At 41.0% G+C, this 25,909-nt stretch overlaps 2 protein-coding genes across 7 annotated transcripts in view; one reads left to right on the top strand and one right to left on the bottom strand.

Annotated features, from left to right (window-relative positions):
- The window catches only part of SAMD8 (sterile alpha motif domain containing 8), a 324,372-nt gene that overhangs the window by 157,381 nt on the left and 141,082 nt on the right, over window positions 1-25,909 (top strand). The window lies entirely within an intron of this gene.
- LOC121926250 (dual specificity protein phosphatase 13-like) overlaps window positions 20,215-25,909 on the bottom strand; it is a 33,523-nt gene continuing 27,828 nt past the window's right edge. For all 6 annotated transcript variants that reach the window (XM_042459065.1, XM_042459068.1, XM_042459066.1 and 3 more), the window contains one exon: window positions 20,215-20,562. In XM_042459065.1, the coding sequence (XP_042314999.1) occupies window positions 20,339-20,562 (224 nt within the window). In that variant the 3' untranslated portion in view covers window positions 20,215-20,338. The remainder of the gene's footprint in view (window positions 20,563-25,909) is intronic.

The following is a 25,909-nucleotide window of genomic DNA, read 5'->3' on the forward strand; positions in this document are numbered from 1 at the left end:
TGTGATACCCATTCAAAGGGGAGAATCTTTACATCTGCTACTAAAACTATTCCCTGATGTGACCTGAAACCAGTGGCCTTGGCAGTTCAGCAACTAGGCTGTAGAGGCAGATTGTGGTTCAGGTCAGAGAGCTTTACGAATGTTGCACAGCTTGTAGCAGTGCACAAAAGGGCCTCTATGTACCTAACTGATCCTCAGGTCAGAGGCCAGACCGGCCAACCCTTTCACAATACATACACTTGGCACCTCAACAAGTTGGTGGAAGAAATGAGCTGCAGCCAATGTCATCTGTGGCCAGAAAGCTACCCTACATAGGTCTTGGATTATGTACTTTTCATTTCGAGTGACTCTATTAGGAACAGATATTCCTTATTATACCAGGTCAGGCTATTTGTCCACCTAACCCATACTGTGTACACTGGCTGGCAACAGGTTTCCATGATCCATGGCCATTTGGAGGGGGGAAATGTTGTCTTTCTCAGATTTGATGCTTGATCTGAGTTGAATTAACTCTCTGTGCACTCCCCCAGAGCCCTGGATCTTACATCTTGGGATGGATGGAGATGATCCCAGCATAAAAGGGTCAGCAATTTTGTTGAGTTCAAGCACCAATCTACTGGTTCTGCAGCATTTTGCCATCTCTTAGAAGATTATCGCACACTTATTTCCCCTTGATATGGACAGGGTTTGAATGGGTGAAAACAGATCTTATCACATGCCTTTTTGCCCAACTCAGCTGCATCGCATACCCGATCCAGACTCTTGGTGTACTTTTCGAGGGACGGGAAAGTATTGTAGGTTCAAAAAGTACATCAGGAGTCTGGATTGATTATGCAATGCAGCTGAGTTGGGCAAAAAGGTATGCAATAAGATCCATTTTCACCTGTTCAAGCCCATGCCCAGCTTGAGTGAAAATAGTAGTGCGATAATCTCCTTAGTCCAGCTACAAGTGTTCATCCATGAACAGAGCATACCATTATCCTGCTTCTATGTCTGTCCACCCCATTTTATTATCTGTTTCCTGTCTAGACAATTAATGTAATAAATATTTAGATATATACTTCAGGCCAGGCTTTGAATTGCAGCTTGGAGGAAAGGAGAATGCAGACATGTTTTTCCCCATTTTCAGGGAAGGAAAGGGTCAGGAAGAGTACCTGGAAGGGTGGTCTTTTTCAAAAACTTTTCAAATCCCTTCACTACAGATCCTTCCATGGCTGTACACACAAGGCAAAGTGCCAGGATCTCTTTACAACAAGTGTGGACAACTATGCCTTTCTAGACATTTTCTCCCTGCAGCTTCCATAGCCCTTTAGTAATATCTGAAGGACCAGAGCTTCCCACCCTAGTTTGTGTTCATCCAGACAGTAAGGAGATAAGAGCAGGACTCGGATATAAAATGAGTTTAAAGAACTGCATGGGACTAGGTCTGGGATTCTATTTAAGCACTTTGAGAAACACCAAAGAAACATCAGAAAGGGCTGAGGCAATATTATTCTGACCAAACTCTTCTGAGAAAGATAATGATCAAACTAGGGAAGTTTTACAGAAAGCTCTGCAAAATCAAATTACCTTGACAAGAATACTCAGTGGGCCAAAATGCAACCCACCCTTCTTTAAATTGCATTAAGAAATGTTGGCAAAACACAGCCCAGTAACTTAACTGGCCTTGGTTGCTGTTGGTATAGACGGGATCTAGTCTTTAGTCACAGAATCAGACTAGAAATTCTTTAGGTACCATCCGTTCCTAAGGTTTTATTTATATGTGTATTATGGAACGTTCCTATTTTCGGAGTTCCAGCATATATTTGGCTTTGTGAGCCAGATGGTCAGTAAGTATAGCTTTTAGTTTCTGTTGTTTTGTTGGTGATAGCTTCTTGAGTGCCTGGAATATTAAATTAAAATAGATACTCCTGTTTATCTCTTGCTGTCAAAATAATTCATACTCCTTTTGCCTCTTTAGAATTAAGCCAAATGTTTCAGAGTTGATCTTGGCTTTCAGGAGCATGGATTCTACTTCAGAGATATTTCTGATTATGGCAACAAGCTTTCCTTTTTTTACTTTGTTGGCTCCCATAAAAAAGTTAACCATTTAGAAGCCAAGGCCAGTGCATTGTTGGTTATACCAAGTGTCTTCAGTGTCTGAACATAGCACAGGCCTCTGTTTTATCACGACATAGCCCAAATCCACAACGTTTAACTTTTAATACATGCTTTACCAATTAAGACCCCATGGCAGAAAACCTGTGTGAGTTGTTCCACTTCAACTCTTCAGCCTCCACAAGAGAAGTCCTTGCTAGGCATTCCTGATCTTTCTAGTATAAGATTTATAATGTACAATACAACCATTGTGAGAACCTGCTATCCTCCCTTCTCATGTACTATCAGCATTTCAAATCCTCTCTAGTTTTGTTGCTGATAAGTAGTGCTATCCAAGGAGGCTCTTCATGTGATTTTTGACCACTCACTTTCTGATGACAAGAAGCAAAGAACAGGGTAGGTGTGCTCCCACTTCTTGTGTAATTATAAACACAGATTGAGAATCCCTGAATAGGATTAGACTCTCTCTCTCTCTCTCTCTCTCTCTCTCTCTCTCTCTCTCTCTCACTCTCTCTCTCTCTATATATATTCTCATGGACTTGGGATCTGCGCCCCTTAATTATCCGCAGGGGGCAAATGGAGACAGTTAAAATGGAGTGCGTGGCTGTGGCGCACACCTGCGCACCCCACAGGAGAGTGCCTCCATTCAAGCCAATAGGGCTTGAATATGCATGTTTTTTTCATTTTTGCGGGGTATGTGTGTTTGGAACAGATCCCCTGCGAAAAAGGAGGGGCGACTGTATATATTAATTTTAAAATACAAATACAATATAAACAAAATACAAATAAAAGTCTTCCTTGTAACATTCACTTAAGTCAAAGCGGGATATTTTTTGTTACCTTAATGAATCTCACTTTAAATTCATAAAGTCAAAAAATCATTATACTTACAGTGTGTAGTTGATACTTTCACTAACATAATTCTAATTATGATATTTCATTGCTCTTTGTAAGCCTCTCCTTCATTTTCTAAAAACATTAGCTTATAGAACTATTTGTCTCCTTACATAAAATTCCTTTGTAAAACTTAGATACTTAGGATTAGACTCTTAACTATTAAAGGGTCACACAACTGTGTGCTTTTCCAGTATCATGATGATTGCAGCAGACTTCAACATATAGTCTGCCTCTTCCTGATTCAGATTGTTGTTCTGTCTGTCTTTTGTGACTGCCATTGTCTTTCCAAAGACTCAAGCTCTTGCCTCAAGCATTCTGGAGTGGAGCTGCCATGGAATAGAACCTGGGATGTTTTATCTAAAAAGCATGTGCTTTTATGGACTTCACTTCTGCAATGTGAACATGGCTTTGCCCTCATCTGCATCTCCTACCACTTGAGGACAGAAATGTGTACCTGTATTTTGAAGACAGGGGTGACTCAAAATTCATCAGACTCTGAAAATTATAGCTGTTTTCACTCTTAGACAACCTTCATGATAGGACTGTATCATCTGTCTTTGAAAAGATGGGTATTCCGAGCACAAGGCACAGGAAATGAGTAATTATTGTCTTGGCTGACAGATGGGGCAGGCAGCTATTTCAAGCAGGAGCAGAGCATTTACGTTTTCCTGCAGTCTTTCAAAGATGAAAGATGAAAAATGTGTGCAACCTTCAGGATTTCCCCCTCAGGTTTCTCTGTGTGCCAAAGATAAAAAGAGAGGACACATCTTGGACTGTGGGATTCTGAACTGTACAGGGTCAAAATCTTTATTACTTATAATTATTATTAGCAGCCATAATTATTGCTGAAAATTGCAATGACCAATATTATGGTTATTACTGATACTGAGATAAAGGTTACCTAGAGAGGAGCTAGTGGTGGTGTTGTTGCTGTTATTTTTAACAGCAACTGGTCATTTGCTGTACTGGTCATTTGTTGGAGTGCTGACTCTGTTTCAGGTAAGCCGCCAGCCTTTTAAAGCAGATTAGAAGGCTTGACTTGTATGCATGTGCACTTAAAAAATAATGTGTGTCAGCCAATTGGTGCAGTCTGTAGCTGTTACCACTGTGAATTGGCACAACAGACCTACATTCTGGGGGAAAAGATGTGGTGAATGGACCTCTATGGCGGCTTAACTGTTCAGATGATATATTTCAGGATGCACCCAAGATCTCTGAATAAAGTTTTGATTGCAAAACTCCCCCTCCCCCACCTTTTTGGTGGGCAGATTGCCCTTTTTAAATTGCAAAATATGTTGTTAGTGGGGGAAACGGCATGGGAAGTTTTACAAGTACAATCACTTAAGATTATCTTAATGGATGTTTATAGTGGCCTAGCAGTGCAGATATCATGCCAAAACCATTAGCCTGAAAAAGCAGACGTATACATACACTTCCTTATCTTCTGCTGAACAACAGCCATGCTTAATGTAAAGTAAATCCATATGCCTCTCAAGCGCAGACATGCTGGCTTCAGAGTCATCATGTTACTCCAGCACTGCCATAACTTTCCTGGATTATTGCAGATGAACCCAAGAGCAAGAGTATTGGTTTTCAAAGATTCCCATTTTACAAGGTGCTTGCAGCTTTCCATCTGGAATATATTCATTGCCCTCCACACCCAGCAAAATTTCTATTGAAGGTCTGCATCAATGAATTTAGGCTTTCTAGATTTAATTGCATTGTCCAGAGCCATGCTACCTACAGTTATGAGCACTTTCCCTATGGAAATAGAACTAGGGGCTCATTTCATTCTTCCGCTCAAACAAGTTTCATTTTAGCTTAGAGTCCCCTGACTTCAGACAAACCTTGTTCTTGTGATTCTACAGAAGACATTCAAACTAAGACTTTACATGGATGCAGAACTTAGAAGAAGTACTTTATGGGACCACAACTAAAACAGGCAAGTTTCTCTACCCTTATCTCTTTAGACTAAGAGAGTGAGAGTTCTTTGCCATCTATCAGCTAATCTGTATCTGTTTGGAGGTCCCTCTCATGTCTGCTTTTTTTGTGCTCTCAATGCATGAACAATAGTCTAGTCCATACACCCAGATTTAGTACCAACACTCCACTTAAGCACTCTTAAATCTTGGAATCTCAGGCTTTTACACGGCAGAATAAGCAGGCTTATTATTCCTATTATTATTATTACAGATTGGCCGGAAAGGCCAGCATGGGGGCAGAGTCGGGATGTAGCATCCTCACGACGCATGCCCGACTCTGCTCCCCAGGACGCCCTGATGCCTAAGAGTCCAGAAGCTGTGCCAAAGCCACAATCCAGTTCTAAGTACTAGAGCAAAGCTTTGGTGCAGCTTCTGGCCTCTTAGGACGTATGCATTGTTGAAACAGCATACTTCCAAAGTGACCCGAGGCAGCTTTATTTCGGCCCATCTGTATGAGGCCTTTATTTGTGCCTTACAGCACAAGAAAACAGAATGGAGCTGGAACTGGAGTAGTGCTCTCTCTGTGCCTTACCAAACTATGTCATAGCACTTCAGTTCTCATCCTGTGGGAGACAGTTGTAAAAGCATGGCTTTTTCATAGCCATGACCATAGCCATTGGACAAAAGACATGCTTTTACAACTATCACTTGCGGGAAGAAAACATGTCTTCATGTGGTAAGGCGCAGAGAAAACTGCTGCTCGCCAGCTCCATTTCTGCTCTGTTTTCTCATGTTATAAAGATCTAAATGTGTTGCCTGTTTCTTTTCCATTACTATTCATTACTTTAAAAGAAGAGCGTGGCTTAAAACAAGAAAAATTCTTCTCAAAAACATCTAAAAATGCCCCATAAAAATAACTTTAAAAAGTAAGTGGAAACACTATGCATTCTTGCTCATTGTTCTATTCATCACTTTAATGGAATAGGAGAGTGAACATCTTTGCTTTCAGTTTATTTAATTTAGAGACATTTTTGTTTGTTTTTCTTGTTTGCCTAACATGTTAGACTTGCATTTTGCAAAACTCACAAAGCTATAAAAAGCTGTAGCGAAAACTTAGCACTCTTTCACTGCTGAGTGAAGAAGAAGGCTGTTTTCTAAGCAAAGAAAGAAAGAAAAATAGATGTTTCTCATTATACTGATAATAATATAGCTTGGATCCCACTCCTCATATTGCTTGGTACAAAATACCTGTTTACAGGTAACTACATTACTTTTCTGGGATTTGATGGCTTAGTGGTTAAGATGCCAATTTTGACGATTTTGATGATCAGAAGGTTGGTAGTTCGAGGCCCATGTGCCACATGATGGGATAACCCCTGTCACTAGTCTCAGCTTCTGTGAACCTATCAGTTCAAAAGCATGCAAATGCAAATAGATAAATAGGTACCACTTGGATGGGAAGGCAACAGCGTTCAGTGGGCACATGACCACCAGAGCAGTCCTTGGACAACACTGGCTTTTCGGCTTAGTAACGGAGATGAGCAACATCCCCTACAGTCGGTTATGACTAGACATTCATCTCAAGGAACTATCTTTACCTTTTTACATTGCTTTTAACTTATTAACTGCAAGGTCTGAGCCAGCCAGTTGTCCTGAGACCAAAAAAGAAGTGAAACCTTCCTTTAAAACATGCAGACATGCCAGCTCTGATTCTGCTGTTCTCTGTCTTATTTGTCTGGCTAGCGTTAGTCCATTAAGGTTTTCCGCACTGCACTTAAGCCTTTAATGACGGTCTTGCCATTATTACCCTACTGGCCTTCTGGCTCCCTGACTAGCAAACCACATCTTGAATGGCCAACCACAACTCAGTGTTTCAGTCTTTTCTTGCTTTAACACTACCATTAAGAGTCATTATCAGCCAGATGAGTGCTGGCATAGAGTACTGACCAATCAATTCTTTCTGAAAATAAATGTGTAGATTTTCCATCCTTGTCAGTGTTCTTGTAATGATTTCCCTGCATTGTCTCAGTTCAACACATAGTTCATTTTGACAGCATTACACATATTGAAAAGATTCAATATTGAAAAGATTCCCATCCAGCCTCCCTAAAGGAATTGAACCCTTCCCACAAGGCATCTGACTCCATCCTGGCCTCTGAGGGGGAGAGAGGGTGGGTCAGTGCCATCAGGCTTATCCTTAAGATACAGAGCCCTCCATCTGTCCATCTGCCTTGGTCCAGGCCTCAGAGGGAGAGAAGAATGCTGGACCTGATCCCCTTCCCCTCAACCATTCCCTTCTCCTTTTGTGTCGTGTCTTCTTAGATTGTAAGCATGAAGGCAGGGAACCGTCTAATTAAATGATTTTATGTACAGTGCTGTGTAAATTTACAGCGCTATATAAATAAAGCTTAATAATAATAATAATAATAATAATAATAATAATAATAATAATAATAATTCCAGTGTACCTTGTTTGAGTCCACATGTACAGATGAGTGATCGCTTACATTTGACTGAGAGGGCACAGGATGTAATCAAAGGTGTGCAGTAACACCAGCAATGGTAGAATTCAAAGATATAACCATGTTAGTCTGTAGAATCAGTTATGTAGAGAGATCTTGTAGCACCTTTGAGACTAACTGATGGAAAGAAGTTGGCAGCATGAGCTTTCATAGACTTCAGTCTACTTCCCCAGATCCTTTTTATACAGTGGGACCTTGTTATCCGCTGGGGTTTGGTTCCAGGATTCCCATGGATAACAAAATCTGTGAATGCTCAAGTCCCATTAAATATAATGGCAGAGCAAAATGGTGTATTTTATATAAAATGGAAAAATCAAGGTTTGATATTTGAAACTTATACTTTTTTTTAAAATATATTCAAGCCGCGTATGCTTGAATCCATGCATAAATAATATGTGGATAAGGAGGGTCAACTGTACCACCAACACCAGCAATGGTGTTGGTGGTATAACCAATTTATTCTAAGTCTGGGCTGATGGTTTTAAGGACTCTGCAGCTGCTGGAGACTGGCAGTGGAGCTGTCCTCCTTCTTAAATAAGTGATGGTGGCTGCTAATTGCTATGAATATGAATATTGGCAGCGGTGAAGAAATTGGGCAGGAGGACAGCTGTTAATACATGTTAGAAGAACGGCCCAAAGACCACGTGATTTGCACAGGAATATCAAAGAGCAAAACAGTGCAGGAGGCCAGCAGTTTGAAGCGGTAATTATTATCCCCACACATACAGATGGGAGATGCTCACAGTTCCACTAACTAACAAGGCATGTGTTACTTTGGCTGGCACATACATCAAAGGTCTTTGCCTGTAATTTGCTTAAAGGGATTAGAAGCAAAATGTGAGGGTATTACTGAGCAAAAGCAAGTGAATATGTTTTGCTTTTGTGCAGAGAGGGTGAACATTTGTACATCTACTCTGTCTGCAAGCGATTATTGCAAATCTTTCTGACAACCTTACGCGGCACTGGACTTGCCTTTTGGTTTCAATGACATCAAATAAGAACTGTATTCTTTTTTTATTATCTGAAGAGGCCCTTGATTAAGATCCAAATGAAAAAGGAGCTTTTCACTTGGATGAGGTGAAATCTCTGAAGCATTATCTTTCTAGGCCATAAATACATCATAGATTTGTTTCACAGCCTGAGTCTCATGCACATATATTCAGAAATAAGCCCCAATGAGTTCAATAGGAGTTTCCCCCATGATAGGTCACATAGGACTGCAATCTTCATCTTACTAGTGTTTAACTGATAATGAATAGAAATAGCTCAATATGACCTGGGAAATGTTTGGGACTTAAAACTGGCTAAGTAAATGCACAGTGCAAGATTGAGGGAAGAGACAACATGTTCCTCGTAACAACTGGTATTTCATTTATTAGGTATTGAGGCAGGAGGAGAAAGGTGGCAAAGAGGCAGCCTTCCAGACCATGCCTTCCATAATGTCTAGCTCTGAAAAAGGACCCCTTCAGAGCCAGGCATTTAGGCCTGGCAATAAATAGCACTGGAAGGTTATGGAAGGTGATGAGACTGGCTGGAATCCTTTATAATGATCTATGTTATGTAACTTTATGTACGCTTAGCTGTGTAGCAGAGGCACTAAGAAACCCTATTAATGAATTTTGAAGATGCATAATAGGACACCAGTAAGAGTGACCTGATGTGCACTGGGCTCTACTAATGCGCATCAGCACTCCCTAGCTCTGTTCTTATGTACAATGGGACAGATGAGCATTGATCTGGATGCACAATGGTCCTGCTGTGTATCTATCCTGATGAGCATCAGGCACTTTGCTATTTCCCTTACATAGTAATGTACTACCAGCCCCTTACTGGATATGAATGTTATGGAACTGCCCAATTGTAATTTCTGCTGACCTAAGTCCATTTATGAAGATGTAAGTCTCCAACAGGATTCCGCCAATGTCCGTAGCTGACATGGTGAAACCATGAGAGCAGAAATGCAGTTGTCCTTTGTTTTTAAAAATAATTACTGTATAGGAAAATTGTGCAGATGTTGAAGCTTCAAGGTATGTCAAAGAATTGCCAATGTATCAAGAGACAAGGCATCCTAGGACAAACCATTGGGGGACACGTAAAGCATTGGGTGGGGTGTGCACCTCTTTGTTCTACCATGCTCTCTCCTCCCTTCTGTAGTCAGGCCAACAATATAAAAATCAGTGCAGCAGATGAGAGGCCCTTGTGATGTTCTAGATGTGTAAATGTATTACTGAATGTATATGAGAGGAAATAAATTACAGTATTGTTCAATACCGTATGTATATTAGAGAAATTAGAGGTATAAAGGTAAGGGTTGGGAAGGTTGAAAGGAAAGAATGGTGGACTGATTTTAATGTGCCTTTGCAAGTGTTCGTGTATTAGTTAAAATCTGTTTTCTAGAGAGAGCAGGGACAGTGATCAGAACAGTCTAGGTTCAATTGATTAATGAAATTTACAGCAACTACATCATCTTCTGGCACTATACTGGAGGTCCTGGAAGTTGCCTTCATCATTGAGCATCTGACTGTAGCTGGATACTCCTCCACCTCTTCACTCTTCACCAATGGCTGTGAGGGGAATAGTATGGGAAAGGTGGGTTTTAAGAAGCTTGGAGCGGTTACACAAGGGAAGTGTTGAATTCCTCCATCCAAAAGGATACCCCCCCCCCCCCCAAAAAAAAACAAACCATAACACTTCACTGGTATATGGAGTTTATCACACGGGGCACTTACCGCTGCCCAAACATTGCAGAAGTGTTGCTGAAGTATGGCCCAAATGTTTCAGAAGCACCAGAGGTGGAATCATCTGTCACACTTCTCTGAAACATCATAGAGGCTTCCCGCTTTCCTTCCGTCATGGAAGCATACGCGAGGAAGCCTCGGAAAAGCCATTTTTATTAATTGAAGATCCTGTGTCCTCCATGCTTGGCTTTGCTTCAGCAGTTAGAAATCAAAGGATAGAGCAAAGACTAAATAAAACATAGGCGCGTTACAGTCCGCCCCTTTGGGGCGGCCTGTAGGCACTCCTTTCTCCGCCGGATCGGGGCCTCAGCTACCAGAATGGCAGCCTCTGAGGCCCCGATCCGCCACTTTCCAGGCTGCGGGGAAGCGGCAAAAGGCCGCTTCCTGTGGCCTGGAAAGGGGTGTCCTTGGGGCATCATGCCCCAAGGACACCTGATGGCGGCGGGGACAAGCAGAAAGGGGCCCCTTGGCCCCTTTCTGCCTTGCATTGCTGGCGCAGCCATCTAAAGGCTGTGCCAGTGATGCAAATCCTGGAAGGAGCTCCGTTTCGCAGCTCCTTCTGACGCCACGGAAAGGGCGCTCTATGCGCCCTGGTGCAGCGCCAGTACGTCGCAACCGCGCCACCTCGTTTGGAGGCGGTGCGGTGGTGATGTAGCAATGGCGGCCCCTGTGTGGAACGGGCACCACCATTTTGTACGGACTCAATCCATACTAAGGTTAGGGGTGTCCGGAAGGGACGCCCCTTTCTAACCCTAGTACAGACCCAGTCCGTACTATACGCCTGTCTGTAATGGGCCATAGTTGTTTTTTAGGTAGATGACAAGGCAGCAGAGAAGAGATCATGAATATAAGAATAGAAGAACTATTAAAGTCTTTAAGACAAAGTAAAGGAGGAGAAAAGGAAAAACATAGCCTACTCGGAGCTGAGGCAGGAAAAAGACTGGACAGTGAGATGGAAAACCTAAAAAGAATGTCACTAATGTTGGCAACCCATCTAGCTACTTTATAATACCAACATTGTTGACCACAGGGCTTTTGTTTCATTTCGCACTTATTCTGCACCTCATCTTACTGCTACCAGTGCCATTATGTCTTCCTGGTTATGTTCTTGTAATTGCATAGTGCAAAGTTTTAATTTATAAAATTAGTTATTTTGCATTCATGTCCAGTGTGTTTCAATTATGTTCTGAGTCTGTCCCTCTTGGTATGTGAATTGGTTACCCCCATGGCAAACCCAATTTCTCTAACTGGGTAGCTGAGCAATGGGGGCACTACATTCATAGACGATAAGGTGGAGAAGAAAATGAACCTATGCAGAGAATTTCAGCTGGTACTCCTTTTTTCTAAACCCTGTAAATGCTCATAAACCTGTGTTATAATCTTGCTCCTCCCTTAGAACTGTAACCTGAAAGGGTTTGAAACTGCATATTGTAGCAGTAAGAACTTGGACAACAGAACCCTTAAAGTTTCATGTTATTTTAACTTAACCTTTGTACTGTTTCTCAGGATACAGTGTAGAGGTGCCTGGCGCCTTCCATGTCTAATAAATCAACTGGATCTTAATCCAAACCTTAAAGGGGCAGAAGCTATTTGGGGTCCTTTAAAGTTTGGACTACTGCCCTGGTGACAAACCACCAGCTACCACTGGTTGAGGATGAAATGTAGAAAAGGAGCTTCTGCAGGGCATAAACATGAACAGGGTTGCTTCAAAACTGTGCTGTAGAGAAGTAACAGTTGTCATAATGGAACTAAAGATTGCAGCTTTAATAGTCCCCCCCCCCCTCCTGAATGGAGTGAAAATGTGAACTTAAATGCAATTCTTCCATGAGAGATGAGAACTAAAAACTACTTGAAAGCCTCAATGGAATAATAAAATACAGTTGCAGCAGAGAGGTGACTGCATACAATGAGCAGATGGGGAAATAATGATTCTGAATGTAAAACAAAAGAGTACACAAATATGATTCTTATTCTCTTAAGTAGAGGCATGTGGTTTGGTACTCTTCTTCTTCAGATCTTGGCGCCATATGTTAAATTGTGTCGCTGTACTTCAAACGCCTTGAGATTGATAAGAGATGGCCCACGAAATGCTAATGAGGATCTAAAAATAAATACAATATAAAAGTATCAGGAGATGGGCCAGAATGTCCAGCATAACAATAACTTTGCAATCAAGAGCAGTTGCCAATTGGGGGTGGGAGACATGGAATGAAAAGACACTTCTGCTATTCACATCTGAAAAGTTGAAAGAGCTCAAGTGGAAACAGATGTTCTCTGGAACACGGTGTCAGAATTATCAAGTAACAAGCACTTGCCTGAGCAAATACTTCCTAGCTAAAGATGGTAGGAATATGCTGAATTAGAAGAGTTTGTCTCTCTCCACACACCCATGCCAACTGGGGAAACTTATTTTAAGAGATCATAAAAGGCTATCAGTTCAAATGTGGATGGAAAAAATGCTTTTTGCAAATATTTCATACAACCTTAAAGCTATTTATATCTTAGCACTGTGGCTACTTCTAAAGTTAAAGCTACCAAGATGTCTGGAAGCAGATTATCACACGGAGGAAAAGGACAGGAGCAAAGCGGATTGCTCCCATCCTTATCCCATCCTATTTGTGTGATCGGGGGAAAGATTTTCACACACTGCATGCTTAACTCATTCTTCTCCTGTCCATAAAGTGTAATGCACTCATCATTTGGTATTAATGGGTCTCGGAAATTTAAGTGTTAAACTGACCTATATTCAAAAATGCAAACTGGATAAATTTTGTGCAAGACTTAGTTGAGCTGAGTGGCAGTATTGGTCACTCCTAGATGCCTTTATTTTATATCATATTTTAAATACATACACCAGAGCTAGGAGAACAAATTCACCAACAGGTCCCTGCTTTCCTCCTTTTCCTTACTTACCACCAGCCATCCAGAGTTGAAACAAGGGGCTGAGCCATTTTGGTTTGAGGAAACTTCTGTAATATCTGCTATTTTATCATCACACAATAGCCTAAATCTAGGAGAACACCTACCATCAGTAGTCACCTGACCAGGCATCATGGATCATTATTTCATGGTGGGCAATTAAGACCCTGGTTTTTTCCCCCACTGGCCGGCTTCCACATTGTAAAAAATGTTGAGAACTTATGCAGTGTGATGGAAAATTCAATGCATTGCACAGTGAGTCTCTCATAGAATCATAGAATAGTAGAGTTGGAAGAGACCACTAGGGCCATCCAGTCCAACCCCCTGCCATGCAGGAAATCCAAATCAAAGCATCCCTGACAGATGGCCATCCAGCCTCTGTTTAAAGACCTCCAAGGAAGGAGACTCTATCACCTCTCATTACTAATCTTTCTAGCAACATGGTAAGGTAGATCAAAAAGAAGACATGGAGCCACATCTTCTATCCCCACCCCCTCTCCCATCAACTTGTACATGTGTTTATGGGGAAGATCTGGAGTGGTACCTGTAACCATGTTGGCTTGAATATGCTTATAGTTTTCTCTGAGGCTGGAGTTTGATCTGGTGCCTCTGACTTGGCCCTGATGACATGTGCCACCATTTGCTCTGTTCAAGAATGCCTGAAAAGAGCTGTTGTTATCCCCAACAATATAGAGAATGGGCCTGAATTGATAAAGGCCAGGACCTGACTTGGTGATATACTACGTGAAATCTAGCTCCATACAAGAAGGCTCTGGCTACTGAGGATTGTGGACTTCCCTCCCCAGCCTAGAGACAGATGGAGAAGGTTGGAGCCCACTGTCTGTGGCTCATCCCACCTCTCATTTAGCATTTCATTTTCTATAAAGGGAGGAGATAAGCTGAGCAGTGTGAGATAGAATCACAGAGTTGGAAGAGACCACAAGGGTCATCCAGTCCAACCGCCTGCCATAATTCATTCCAGCCCAGAGTGGCCAGATTTCATAATCGCAAAGGGGGACCAGGCACTGCAAAATGCAAGGCATTTAAGAAAAGTGTAGGACATGACAAAATAAAAACATTCATATAAATATAAACTCATGCTTCTTCTACATGTTGAAAATGGAGCATATTTTAGAATTCCTCCAGGACAAAAGGCTGAAATGTAGGACATGTCCTGGAAAAGGAGGATATCTGGTCACCCTGCTCCAGCTACCTTTGGGGAAAGCTTTCAGAATTTTAAACAGTTGGAATGTGACTTATACGTAGGTATGTTTAACGTCATGAATGTATCAAAGACTTGTGCTCTAAGTGTAGTAACCTGTTCATGGCCTCCTGAGGCTGCATTCCTAGATACAGTTACAGTTAGATCCTAGATACGTAAGTCCCATCAGAATTGGACTTGGCCCTGATGACACATGCCTTAATAAATTTTGTTTGGGCTACACTAAGATGTTGACTTTGGAAAGTGTTCAGAAACTTCCTTTGCTCCAGAATGCTACAGCTACACTGTTGATGTGGAAGGGCCATTACAGGGAGTGTGGAAATCAGGGAGGAGAGAAGTCATCTCGGAAGCTAAAAGTATTTGGAAACAAAGAGATCCCATGATAATAGATCAAACAGGTAGGCCTAATATCTGCCTCCAGCACTACTGCCCTTTGTAGGTACCTAGTCCTTAGTACAAACATTGATGCAGCTTCCTCCATTTCCAATAAGAATCAGGTGATTTGAATAACCATATTGTCTCACTGGAATACATCCAGATTAAAAGATGTATGAGTGAAACACACCTCTTAGTCTAATGACAGCAGAGGTACTTTTTCTGGGGATGTGACTGAAGAACCTCTCATTGGCCTCTTCCATGCTTTGGTACTTCCTTGCAAAGTTCTGGGCCCTCTGTCTGTTGACCTTCTGCTGGTAGGAAAATACAAATTTTATTCAATTTTTATTAGTATTTAAACTGCATTGCAATTGAAAGATTTTTTTAATTGTCATTTCTCTTTATTCATGTGTTTAATGCTGTTTTTATTATTTTAATTGCATTTCTATAGTTATTTGAATGACAGTTTTGCCACAGAAGCAGATTATAAACTATAAAAAATAAACAAACTCGATAGTGTGGAGAAATCTATAGCAACTCCTTACTGAGATCTTTATTGGTTTGCACAGTTAGTAAATTAATAGCCGAGACGAAATTTCAATCTACTTTCCAGCACACTGTCTTAGATCAGTGACTTTACATTGTCATGAATACCTTCAGTATGGGAAATGTTACATTTGATAATTTGCTCCTTGATCCTTGCTATATAATCTGATGATTATTAGAAGCAATTTGAATCTTGATTTGAAGGAGACATATCCCTATGTCTGAAAGTGTAAAGATGCAATATGTGTAGGAAGTCTTCAATGGAAGGGGAGATTCTAAGCACATTCAGCAACTGAACACACAAACTGTGACAATCTAGGCTGCTTTGGTAATTTCACAGTCCTAAATTAATTGTATTGACTAGGGTTGGAAAGAATATTTGTGGTTATTTATTTCCAGGTCAAAAACCGGGTTTCCCAATACGGAAGAAATCATAATAATAATATTATTGCAAGACTTTGGTGCAGATTTCTCTCTCTATTTGCATAGCCTAAATTGCTCTAAAGGAATTATTGTGTATAAAGGAATTATTATACTCCATGTGAGGCATATCCACTTGTTGCTGCATGTAACCCTTCTTTCATGAAACTGGCTTATAATGCTCAAGAATGAAGGAAAATATGCAGAATGTACTATTTCAGGGTTATATATTTTGTGAGCCTTCAGAAGTTGTTGGATTGCAACTCCTTAACCACTATAACCACTGGTGAAGGCTGATGGGAATTGCAGTCCAGCACAATCTAGAGAGTGACAAGAGCCTTTGTGGGTGTTTTTTAAAACCGCTATACAATAATTACTTTGCAGCTAGCAATTCAAGATGTTCGAATATGGAGAGAAGTATTTGTTTTCTTCCATAGTGGGGAGACAGCAATTATTCATCCTGAAATATAACAACAAAATACTCAAAGATTTACATCCCTAGTACTAACCAACATTGTATATGTAAAATGCATTAAGAATTGGAAGGAAATTTTAGCAAGCCAAATATCTTGGATTCAAGACCTCTGATTGACATACTGTACTCCCAAATGACATATACATTCTTAAGCCTTTGGAAAATGCAAGTGATCTTGTGAAGTATTAAACTATTCTGTGCACAAGCTTCTCTTAATGCCAGAGCATGGTGCTGCTAGGCATGCCTCAAAAGTAGAGCTATCTGTGGAACACATGGAATGAAATGTAACAACAGAACACATTAACAGTACTGTACATGCAAACACCAAATGGATGGAAAAAGCAGGGCAGCTGTAGAGGAAGGCCTACCGCGGCTGTCAAAAACAACTTGGCTACTCAGGCCAATGCAAATAGCCCTCTAGAAAGACATGAGCACACTCTTTGGATACACTCTGGGATGTATTATGGTAAGGGGGACTGAAGCTGACATAAAATATCAAAAGTAAAATTCATCCAGGGATTAAAATCCCATACACGGAGTTCTGGGATTTTGTCTCAGCAAGAGATGTACAAACCAAACAACAACAAAACCCACCTAAACATGATTAAGGAGTCACATGGATGTCAGTAGTTGTCTTTCAGATAGTTGATAGTGAATGATAGAACATTCATCCCTCAAAGAAATCAATGTGTTTCAGCAAGTGCAGTGTTGCTTTCAGCTCTCTAAAGAAATATAGTTTGTCGCCCAACATAGGATTCAGAGTTGTGTTGGATTCCTTTTGGCTCAGCTCAAATATTATGTAACAAGTTTTCTGGGCAAGCATTTGGGAAAGCCTCACTTGTTTTCTGAGAGTTGTCCTGGGCTGGTAATGGCGCATGTGTGCTAATGGTGCAAGTTACTTATTCCATTTGTTGCCTAGGAAATGTATTTTGCTTTCTTAGATTGCACTTGTAGTTTATATGAATCATGACCTTTTGAAACTGATTGCTGGCAGCTGCCTCACATGCAATTACACCTTTGGGAGCAATCATTCATTATTCTTTTTCTCTACCTCACAAAGTTTCTTGGAGGTTCAGTGCTTGTAAATCACACGTGGGCCTTTCAAATACAGGTACTGAATGTGAAATGTCAGTCAAATTTGTAAAGGTGATCTTTCCCCAGCCCCCATGGCATAATAAGCTGTAGGCTTTGGTTTCTTTTATACTCCATGTGAGACATATCCACTTGTTTCTGCATGTAACCCTTCTTTCATGAAACTGGCTTATAATGCTCAAGAATGAAGGGAGATATACAGAATGTACTGTTTCAGAGTTGGATATTTTGTGAATCTTCAGGTGTTGTTGGATTGCAACTCCTTAACCACTATAACCACTGGTGAAGGATGATGGGAATTGCAGTCCAACACAATCTAGAGAGTCACATATTTCTTAACCTGGCATTGTTGGGTGCTGAATATTTGTTCCAGAGACAGTTTGTTGTTGTAATTGTTAAATTGAAGTCTTTTGCCCTTGCAATTGCAAAGATGCATTGGTAGGTTTGTAATAATTGCCGACACCTCAGAAGATGTGTGTTTGTGTTGTTTGTGTAGCAACTGAGGGCAGAGCTACAAGAGCCCTGCTTAGCCTTCTTTGTTCCTTATGGCTTTCCAGGCATAGCAGCCCATTGTCTCTTGCTGCTGTATGGCTTCATGTTGTTTCTCACTTGTGGTGGCCATAAGATGAACCTATCATGGAGTTTCCTTGGCAAGATTTGTTCAGAGGGGTTTGCCTTTGCCTTCCTCTGAGGCTGAGAGAGTACGGCTTGATCACCCCATTCATTTCCATGGCCGAGTGGGGATTCAGACCTTGATCTCCAGAGTTATAATCCAAAGCACACACCAATACACTATGCTGGTTCTCTACCCACAGTCCCTACCTTAGTTTAAGGTTAGCTTTGGATATACTGCAAAATTTGCAGTTGTTGTGAGAAAAACATAAAGGTAGAGAGCATACACTGCCCATATGCAAACTTGTCAAAGAATTTACATTCTGTGAATAAAATCACTGTGACCCTTGACATCGATGTGTTGTGCGTGCTTGTGAGTTCCAAATGTATAATATTTATTCTCTCTGAGAGACCTTCAAATTCATTTTGCAGCATGAGCTCACTTAAAGATGCTTCTCCGACTGCCAGCGCAAGGCTTGGAGAAAGCCAGCTGTGTTAAATCGCTCCCATAATCACCAGGTAATGAGCGCATTATTGCAAATTGGCTGGCAATTTTGTCTAACACAGCTTTGACTTTCACTCATTGCCTAGCAGTTGCAAAAATTTGACCTCCCAGCTGCAAGAATGGCTTGTTTCTGAAGGTAGGAGAGCCATATTATAATATAAAGCAATTTCGTATGGAAATTTGGTGGCGGCAGAAGGATGCTGAACCCTTCCTCCTACACCTACACTTCTGTTCCTACCTCTAAAGCCCCTCATCCCAGCATGGCTCTACAACTGGCAGTAAACCTTGCTGAAAGGAAGGCAGCTGGGGGGCCCACATGCCTGGCCTGCCCCCCTGCTTTAAATTACAGCCAGCCCCACTTTATACCTCTACAGCAAGAGTCCATTCAAACACATAGGTCAGGCCTGAGCTATATTTGGGAGCAGGTTGGACAGCTTCTTTACACTCTCTCATAAAATAGCCACATATCTGGAGGGCACCAGGTTAAGGAAGGCTGAGCCACGGTGCATTAAAAGTTCTGAGCTGCATTATTTATCTTTTTGGCTTTTACTCATGTAGCTTTATTTGTTGAAGGAAAGTGAAGCAATAAATCAACCATGTGAAGAGCCAGTTGAGGGGGAAAGCAGAGCCAAATAAGTTACTCAACCCACCAAATCCAGATGAAGAAGAAAACACTGAGCCAAGAAGAGGAGAGGGCAGGAAGAAACTAGGCAGATGTAGGATTGCCACCATATGAAATGAGAAATGCTGGCAGAACTTTGGCAGGACTGGAGAGCCCACCAGACTCCAGTGGAGCATCAGTGGAGAGGTGAATCAGCTCCAGATTTTAGTCTGAATTTGAAATGATCCTGACTTTTGGATAGCTCTTTTAATGTGTGGCCTAAAGCCCAAAGTCAGTTCACTGTTCCACTCATGAGGCGGCCACACATAGCTACTAGTTAATAGCAAAGGTTTTCTTTTTTTCTCTATTGCCGACTGACATAGTGGATTGGATGCTAATAGTGAGGAATGATGGCTGTGAGTGGGGTATCCCAGGGGTTTTGTTCTACTAGTTAGCAGCCTCATGGGATAGCTTCAGAGATTGGGCAGAGGACATTTTTGTTGTTGTTGTTGTTAATCATAGTATTTATACCCTGCTCTTCTGGGAAAGGTGTTAACCATTTCTTCCTATGCACTTTTCCCAACATTTGGTGGACATAGATCTCTTGGGCCTATAGTATCATTCCTTCTTCCCAAGAAGCCCTCTGGGTGACTCTGGACAGACACATACATACTCACTTTCAGCTATTCAAACTTGCAGAGTTGTTGTAAAAATAGCAAAAATTAAACATGTGTGCCACTTCAAGCAATTAATGAACAAATAGTAGCTCCCAAATAACAGCATGGAGAAAGAAGACAGATACAGGGGCTCTACAATAACTCCTTAAAATATGGCAACAACTTCCAAGGTAATGCCAGTAGATCAGCCTATCTCAGACTGGGATGCAATTCATTTGTGGTTCCCAGTGCAGCTGTTTGAAAACCAGTGTTCTTGTCCAGATTAAAAAAAAAAAAACATCTCCTTTCTTTCTTCATGTGAATTCCCTTCAAGACCTTGCAGCGCTCCTGAAATGTGAAATCCCCCGGTAGCCTTTATGTAAGGTCTAACAAGAACACCCCTCTAAGTTTATTCCCAAACTTGGAAACAAGTTAATACAGCCTTGCCTGGCATTCCTTCCCCTGATGTTATAAGGCATGTTGAATTATTTTGCTGGAGTTATGGCCCCTTCAATGAGCAACCTCACCTGCCCATACATCAATCGCATATGTATGCCAAATTTCTGGCACTCCTTTAATCTCAAATGAGTTGCGAACATCAAAGAAATACACAACTATTTTTCATTTTGCTACCCAGAAACGTTTACTAGCACACAGAGCCAGAGTTCAGATACTCCCATGAGATGTTGTCTTCCTGTCTTTTTTCTTAAACTTGAATTGCAGCATATATATCCTTCAACTAAAGTTTCAAAGGATCAGCTCTTGCTCTCCCCCTTTCACTTGTTAGTCGGATATCCAGATCTCGAAGCTGGCTGATGAAACCAGTGTTGGGACAGATCCCTCTGTGTTCCCGCACAGTCTTTAGGGCATCCACGAGGGTCTTGTTTTCACAGATCATCAAGAATGCAAGCACAAGAGTTGCTGAGCGACTTATGCCCATGGCGCAGTGGACTAATACTTTGCCTGCAGATTGGAAGGAAAAATACAGCCATCACATATATCCCCTGTTTTATGCCATAGCAAGAAACCTGACCTTATAAGTCAAGGTTGTATGATGCCCAGTGGGAAATGTCAGAAATCGATCATCATCAAGATAAATGTCCTTCAAGAATGGCTATTTATTGAAATCTTTTTAAGCTACTTACTAGTAAATGTCAGTATTTCTGACATTTTCCAATATAGTTAATTCTTCTGAAACTCATTCAGTGTAGAAGGTAAAATGCAGAGGAGCTGAACCTCATATTATACTTGAATTTGCCTCCAACCTCATTGCAACAGATGGATATCAAAACATATTTTTTGTCAGAAAATGGAGAAGAAAGACTAAGAGAACTAAGAGAAACACATAGTCATTTCTGTATTAAATAAAACTGGATATTAATTCTGATGGGTGCTCTATGTACATGTTGGTAGTATGCTAAGTAGTCTATAATTAAAGAAGCTATTTTAGATGTAAGACTATGGCTTTGGACATGAACGCTCCAAGAGAGGGGGAGAAAAGAGAAAGAAAGAGGAGCTGGCTTTATTTTTTAAAGTTATGCCATTTTTTCACTGGCCCCAGTGACACTTAGGGTATTTACAGTGGGCCCTTGTTATCTGCTGGGGTTTGGTTCCAGGACCCCCTGTGGATACCAAAATCCGTGGATGCTCAAGTCCCATTAAATGCAATGGCATAGTCAACTGGTGTCTCTTATATATAAAATGGCAAAATCAAGGTTTGCTTACTGGAATTTTTTTTGTGCGTGGAATATTTTCTAGCCATGGATAAAAAATTTGTGGACATGGAGGGCCAATTGTATATGACTATTTTATATACTACATGTGTTTTTGTTTTTGGTATTGGGAAAAGATGACTAAAAATAATTTTCATTTTTTTCCCCAAGAGTGGCACTACAATTATTTATTGCATTTTTTCTGAGATCAGGCCAGTAATATAATATAATATAATATAATATAATATAATATATACTCAGATGTTTAAAATATTGTCTTTTAACTCTAGGTTGAGCTGATTTTAAATTTTAAAATTAAATACTGTCTTTTAAACTGAGCTTTTAAAAATCTTTTAAAAGGATGAAGGACAAATGTTTTAAATAAATGTATAGCTTTCACAGAGCCTTCTTTGGGGGTGTCTCTCCTGGATTTTACTTTCATTTCATGTAAGCACATATTTTTCAGAAGAAGAAAAAAGACAGATAGACCTAATATCCTGGATGCTTCTATAAGAGTGGAATGACTGGAAGAAGGGCTTTTGACCAGGACCAGAGGTTTGAAAACTGTAGCTTGCTTAGCTGATTGTATGGTTCGGTGTCAAATCTACTGAACCTGGCAGTGCTGGAGAAACAACCAAGATGTTGTTAGGGTTCCTTACTATGTACTGTTAGTACTAGTACTTTAGATAGTCACTCTAATGGGAAGAAATGTACATACCAATGGGTACTGTGCATATATTTCCTCAGCAAAAGCGTTGGATCTGAGAGATCAGGGCTTTATGCTCATTGCCGCCAATCATTCTTTTTGATTGGGGATTTGGGGTGGGAGCAAGGAGAGGAGAAGACTGGCATTCATCCTTCCTCACAAACAATAATTAGCAATAGCCCCGACTCCTGGAGTGTAATGTTTTAGGCCAGAGAAACTGACACACAATACCTGTTTTTTTTACTATTAACTCATGATAGCGTAGTTGTATCCTTCTGTTCAATCTCTTCTGCAAAACTCTAATTCCAAAAGATGTAACACCAATAATGAACAGTGATATTATAGCCACCTGCTCAGTGGGAGTTCTTGGTTAGCTGGGTCAAATGAGAACTGATGCCGCTGGGGTCTATGTGTCATCATCTGTCAGTAGCATGACAAGAAACCCGAGTCTGATTCCTAAATATAACTACATAAGAAGCAACAAATGGAGACATCTAAGCAGTTAAAAAAAAAACCTCCCTAAAGCTTATTTAAAAGCAAACTTGTGGATGCTTTAAGGTCAGAGTTAGGGCATTGGTTGAATATTTGAAACTAGGTTGGTTCCAATTTCCTGAATTTAATATTTTAGGTTTCAGTTTATTTGTTGTGTTTTTTGAAATTGTTATAAAAACAGAAAAACAATAAAAATCAGTCTTAACACAGATGGAGGTTTGCTGTTTAAATGATGCATGCACTCTAAGAATCCGGAAGCTGCACCAAAGCTGCACTCTAGTGCTTAGGAATGGAGTGTGGCTTTGGCGCGACCTCCGGACTCTTAGGACCCATGCATCATTTAAATAGCATACCTCCAAAGAGACCCCAAGCAGCTTTATTTTGGCAGTCTGTAACAGGCCTATGATTCTGTCATATTTCATATTGATACACTAAATTTTGGCATTTTGAATAATTTAAGTTCGTGAGAGACTCAAAAACTCAAAACACAAATATGTAAGTTGGAAAGCTTCAGTTTTGTCAGAATGTTTAATTTTTTGCATGAGAAGACATGTACCATGTTGCTTGGGATTTAGATCAAAGATATCCCACATCAACATTGAAAATTATTCTTTAGCCTAGACCAAAATGGATCATCCTTTTTTACTCTTCATAAAGAAAGTGAAACCTGTGTGTGTGTGAATGTGCGAGTCCAGAAATTTATAATTTGAATGGTGATCTCAGTCAAGAAATGCACTAACCAACGTTTGTTTAGACTACAGCTTGGGAAAATAACATTTTTGATACTATAACATCCAGATTTCCCCCGCTGTGTTGACTGGGAAATTTGGGAAGCTTTTTCTGTTTTCAGCTAAAGTCAACTGCACACAGCCTTCATTGGCTGGTTCTCTTTGGCATCTCATGATGATTTCCTCCCCCTTTTTGAGCAGTTTTACAGCTATAAAAAGCTGTTTTCTTCTGAAAATATAAACTAAGGAGTGAGTATCCAACAGATCTGCAATAAGAAGATTGTTTTTTTTAAAAAAAGAAGAGAGCAGACAAAGCACCTGAAACATGGAAGAAGGGAAAAGAGAATAGACTTAATCTGTGAGCCATTCACACTACATAATTATAATGCTATATATTCCACTTTCAGTGCATGGCAGCATCCTATGGAATCCAGGATTTTTCATTTGGTCAGAAACACTAGAGGAGGTTTCCGGCTGAGAAATCTAAATGCCATTCCTTAAACAGCAATCCTAAGGTTCCATAGGAATAACAAAGAGGAATAATGGTATCATAATTGGGTAGTTTGAATGGGTTGCATTCAACATCCATAATGAACATTCTGAATGTCTGAGGAGGCCTAATATCATTTTTGTGCAATTTTATCATTTTTGTGTACTGTTGTTCCGGTTGTCTCCAATGAGCTTTATCACTAAGCAGAGACTAGATCTCCCTAGCTCATTTTCAATCCACTAGCTCACTGGTGGTGGACTTCCAACCTGTTGCCCAGATATAACCCACAGAGTCCTCTTCTGATTTCTCCCTGCATAGTATTTAGGCTTGGCTGTGTGTGGTGTGAGTCTCCCATTGATTTTAGCAGAAAGCTTTTCCTAAGTCTAAGTGCAACCGGGAGCCGGGATCCTCGTGAAAGAGCATCTGGCACTACATTTGTCTTTCCTTTTATGTGTTGGATCTCACAGTCATATTCCTGTAGTGCCACGCTCCATCTCATTAACTTCTTTTTGTGTTATGCTTATCCCTTCTGTTGTTCCATTAAAAAGGGTGCCCAGGAGATTTCATCTATTCCTTCCACTATCCTAATGTCCAAATAGTATTCACCCAACAGTTCCAAACCTACCACCATCTCACTGGCCACATGAAATATAATCTCAGTCCTGTCAAAGTAAAACTTCCGCAGTACCAAAATTGGCCACCAGAACACTTCTGGAGGATAGGTGATGGTTGGGCGGCAGCACAACAGCAATTTTGCTTGCAGTAACATCAATTTTAACCTGTTCCAGGCCAATCCCGTCCCGTGCCAGGGTTTGCGTTAAAACTGCATGCGATAAACACCCTTGTCATGACAGGTTCTTGCTCACTGGCATACATCACAATTCTTGACTTAGTCTGCAACAGCTTGTTCATAGCCTTCCCAGTAGAAGGTCTGCTTCAGCCTCTCCTTGGTCTGGCAAATTTCAGCATGTCTTCTGGGATGGTCATGCTCTAGGCTGAGTAACTGTGCAAAGTATGGAGTTGGGACCACCAACTGCTTCATTGGTTTAAAGTCTTCCCTATGGCCCTTGGGAAGATACTCCCCATAAAGGAACCCTACCTCTAGCACATATCTGGACCAGTTGTGCTTTCCTAGAGGTAGCTGGATCCATATAAAGGCAGCAGAACCACCAATGTGAGGGGTGTGTGTGTGTGATTCTGTCTTCCTCTTCTTTGGATGTTGGGTGATTGTGAAGATAGTTAAGACTTGTGGTCATTCCATCCTCTTGTTTCTCCTGGTCTGGGGTTCTGGAGTCATCCGTTTTCTTTTCTGCAGGATTGTTGGATTTCTTTCCTTTGTCATGCAGATTTTTTCTTTCCTGGGAATCTTTCCAGCACTTGGCCTATCTTTCGGTAGGTCTCCAGTAAGTTATAAAAGCTGGATAAACCCATCTACCTTTGGATGCTTCTGTCTCCTCTGGTCTTCCAGAGATGGCCCATGTTGTCACTGTCAAGTAAATCTGGATCACTATTATGCTGAGCCATGGCACACTACCAGTTCCAGTTGCTAATCTGGATCTGGATCATCACCAGTGGAAGCTGGCTTGTGATATACAGTCCTTCTGCTGGGACAATGGAATAGACCAGAGTCTTCCAGAAGGTCTTTATGCATGTCAGAGCTGCCCACTCCCGACAGTTCCATAAATCAGTCCTCTGCATCATAAGCAAAGCAGCAACTGGAGAAGTTAGTTGGGGCTGCATCCATACTGGTGAAATAACCATAGCTTTAGCTGCCCTGTCTCAAAGATATGGAATTCTGGGAGTTGGAGTTTGTTGTGGGGCCATCAGGCAAGATCAGCAGGAACTGCTCCACTCCTATCAGGTTTGCTAGTAGCCCCGTTTTGTAGTCCCACTCCTTTCAAACACATTGCAGAAGTCCAGCCTTGAAGTTACCAGCACATGCACTACCATCTTTAGGCCCTCTGATTCTAGGAAGGGAGTATCAATCAAAGCACATAATAGGCACCCTTGACCTGTTGCATCTACCTGAGCTGACATTTGGAGGGATGGATCCAGGAGCACTCCCAAACTGTGAACATAGTCATTCAAGGGGAGTGTGATCCCATCCAGACCTGGTTGACATACGTCCAGTCCCAGATTAGGACCCTTGATAGTAAGCACCTCTATCTTGCCTGGATTCAGT

The sequence above is a fragment of the Sceloporus undulatus genome, chromosome 3 (assembly GCF_019175285.1).
Source record: "Sceloporus undulatus isolate JIND9_A2432 ecotype Alabama chromosome 3, SceUnd_v1.1, whole genome shotgun sequence".
NCBI lineage: Eukaryota > Metazoa > Chordata > Lepidosauria > Squamata > Phrynosomatidae > Sceloporus > Sceloporus undulatus.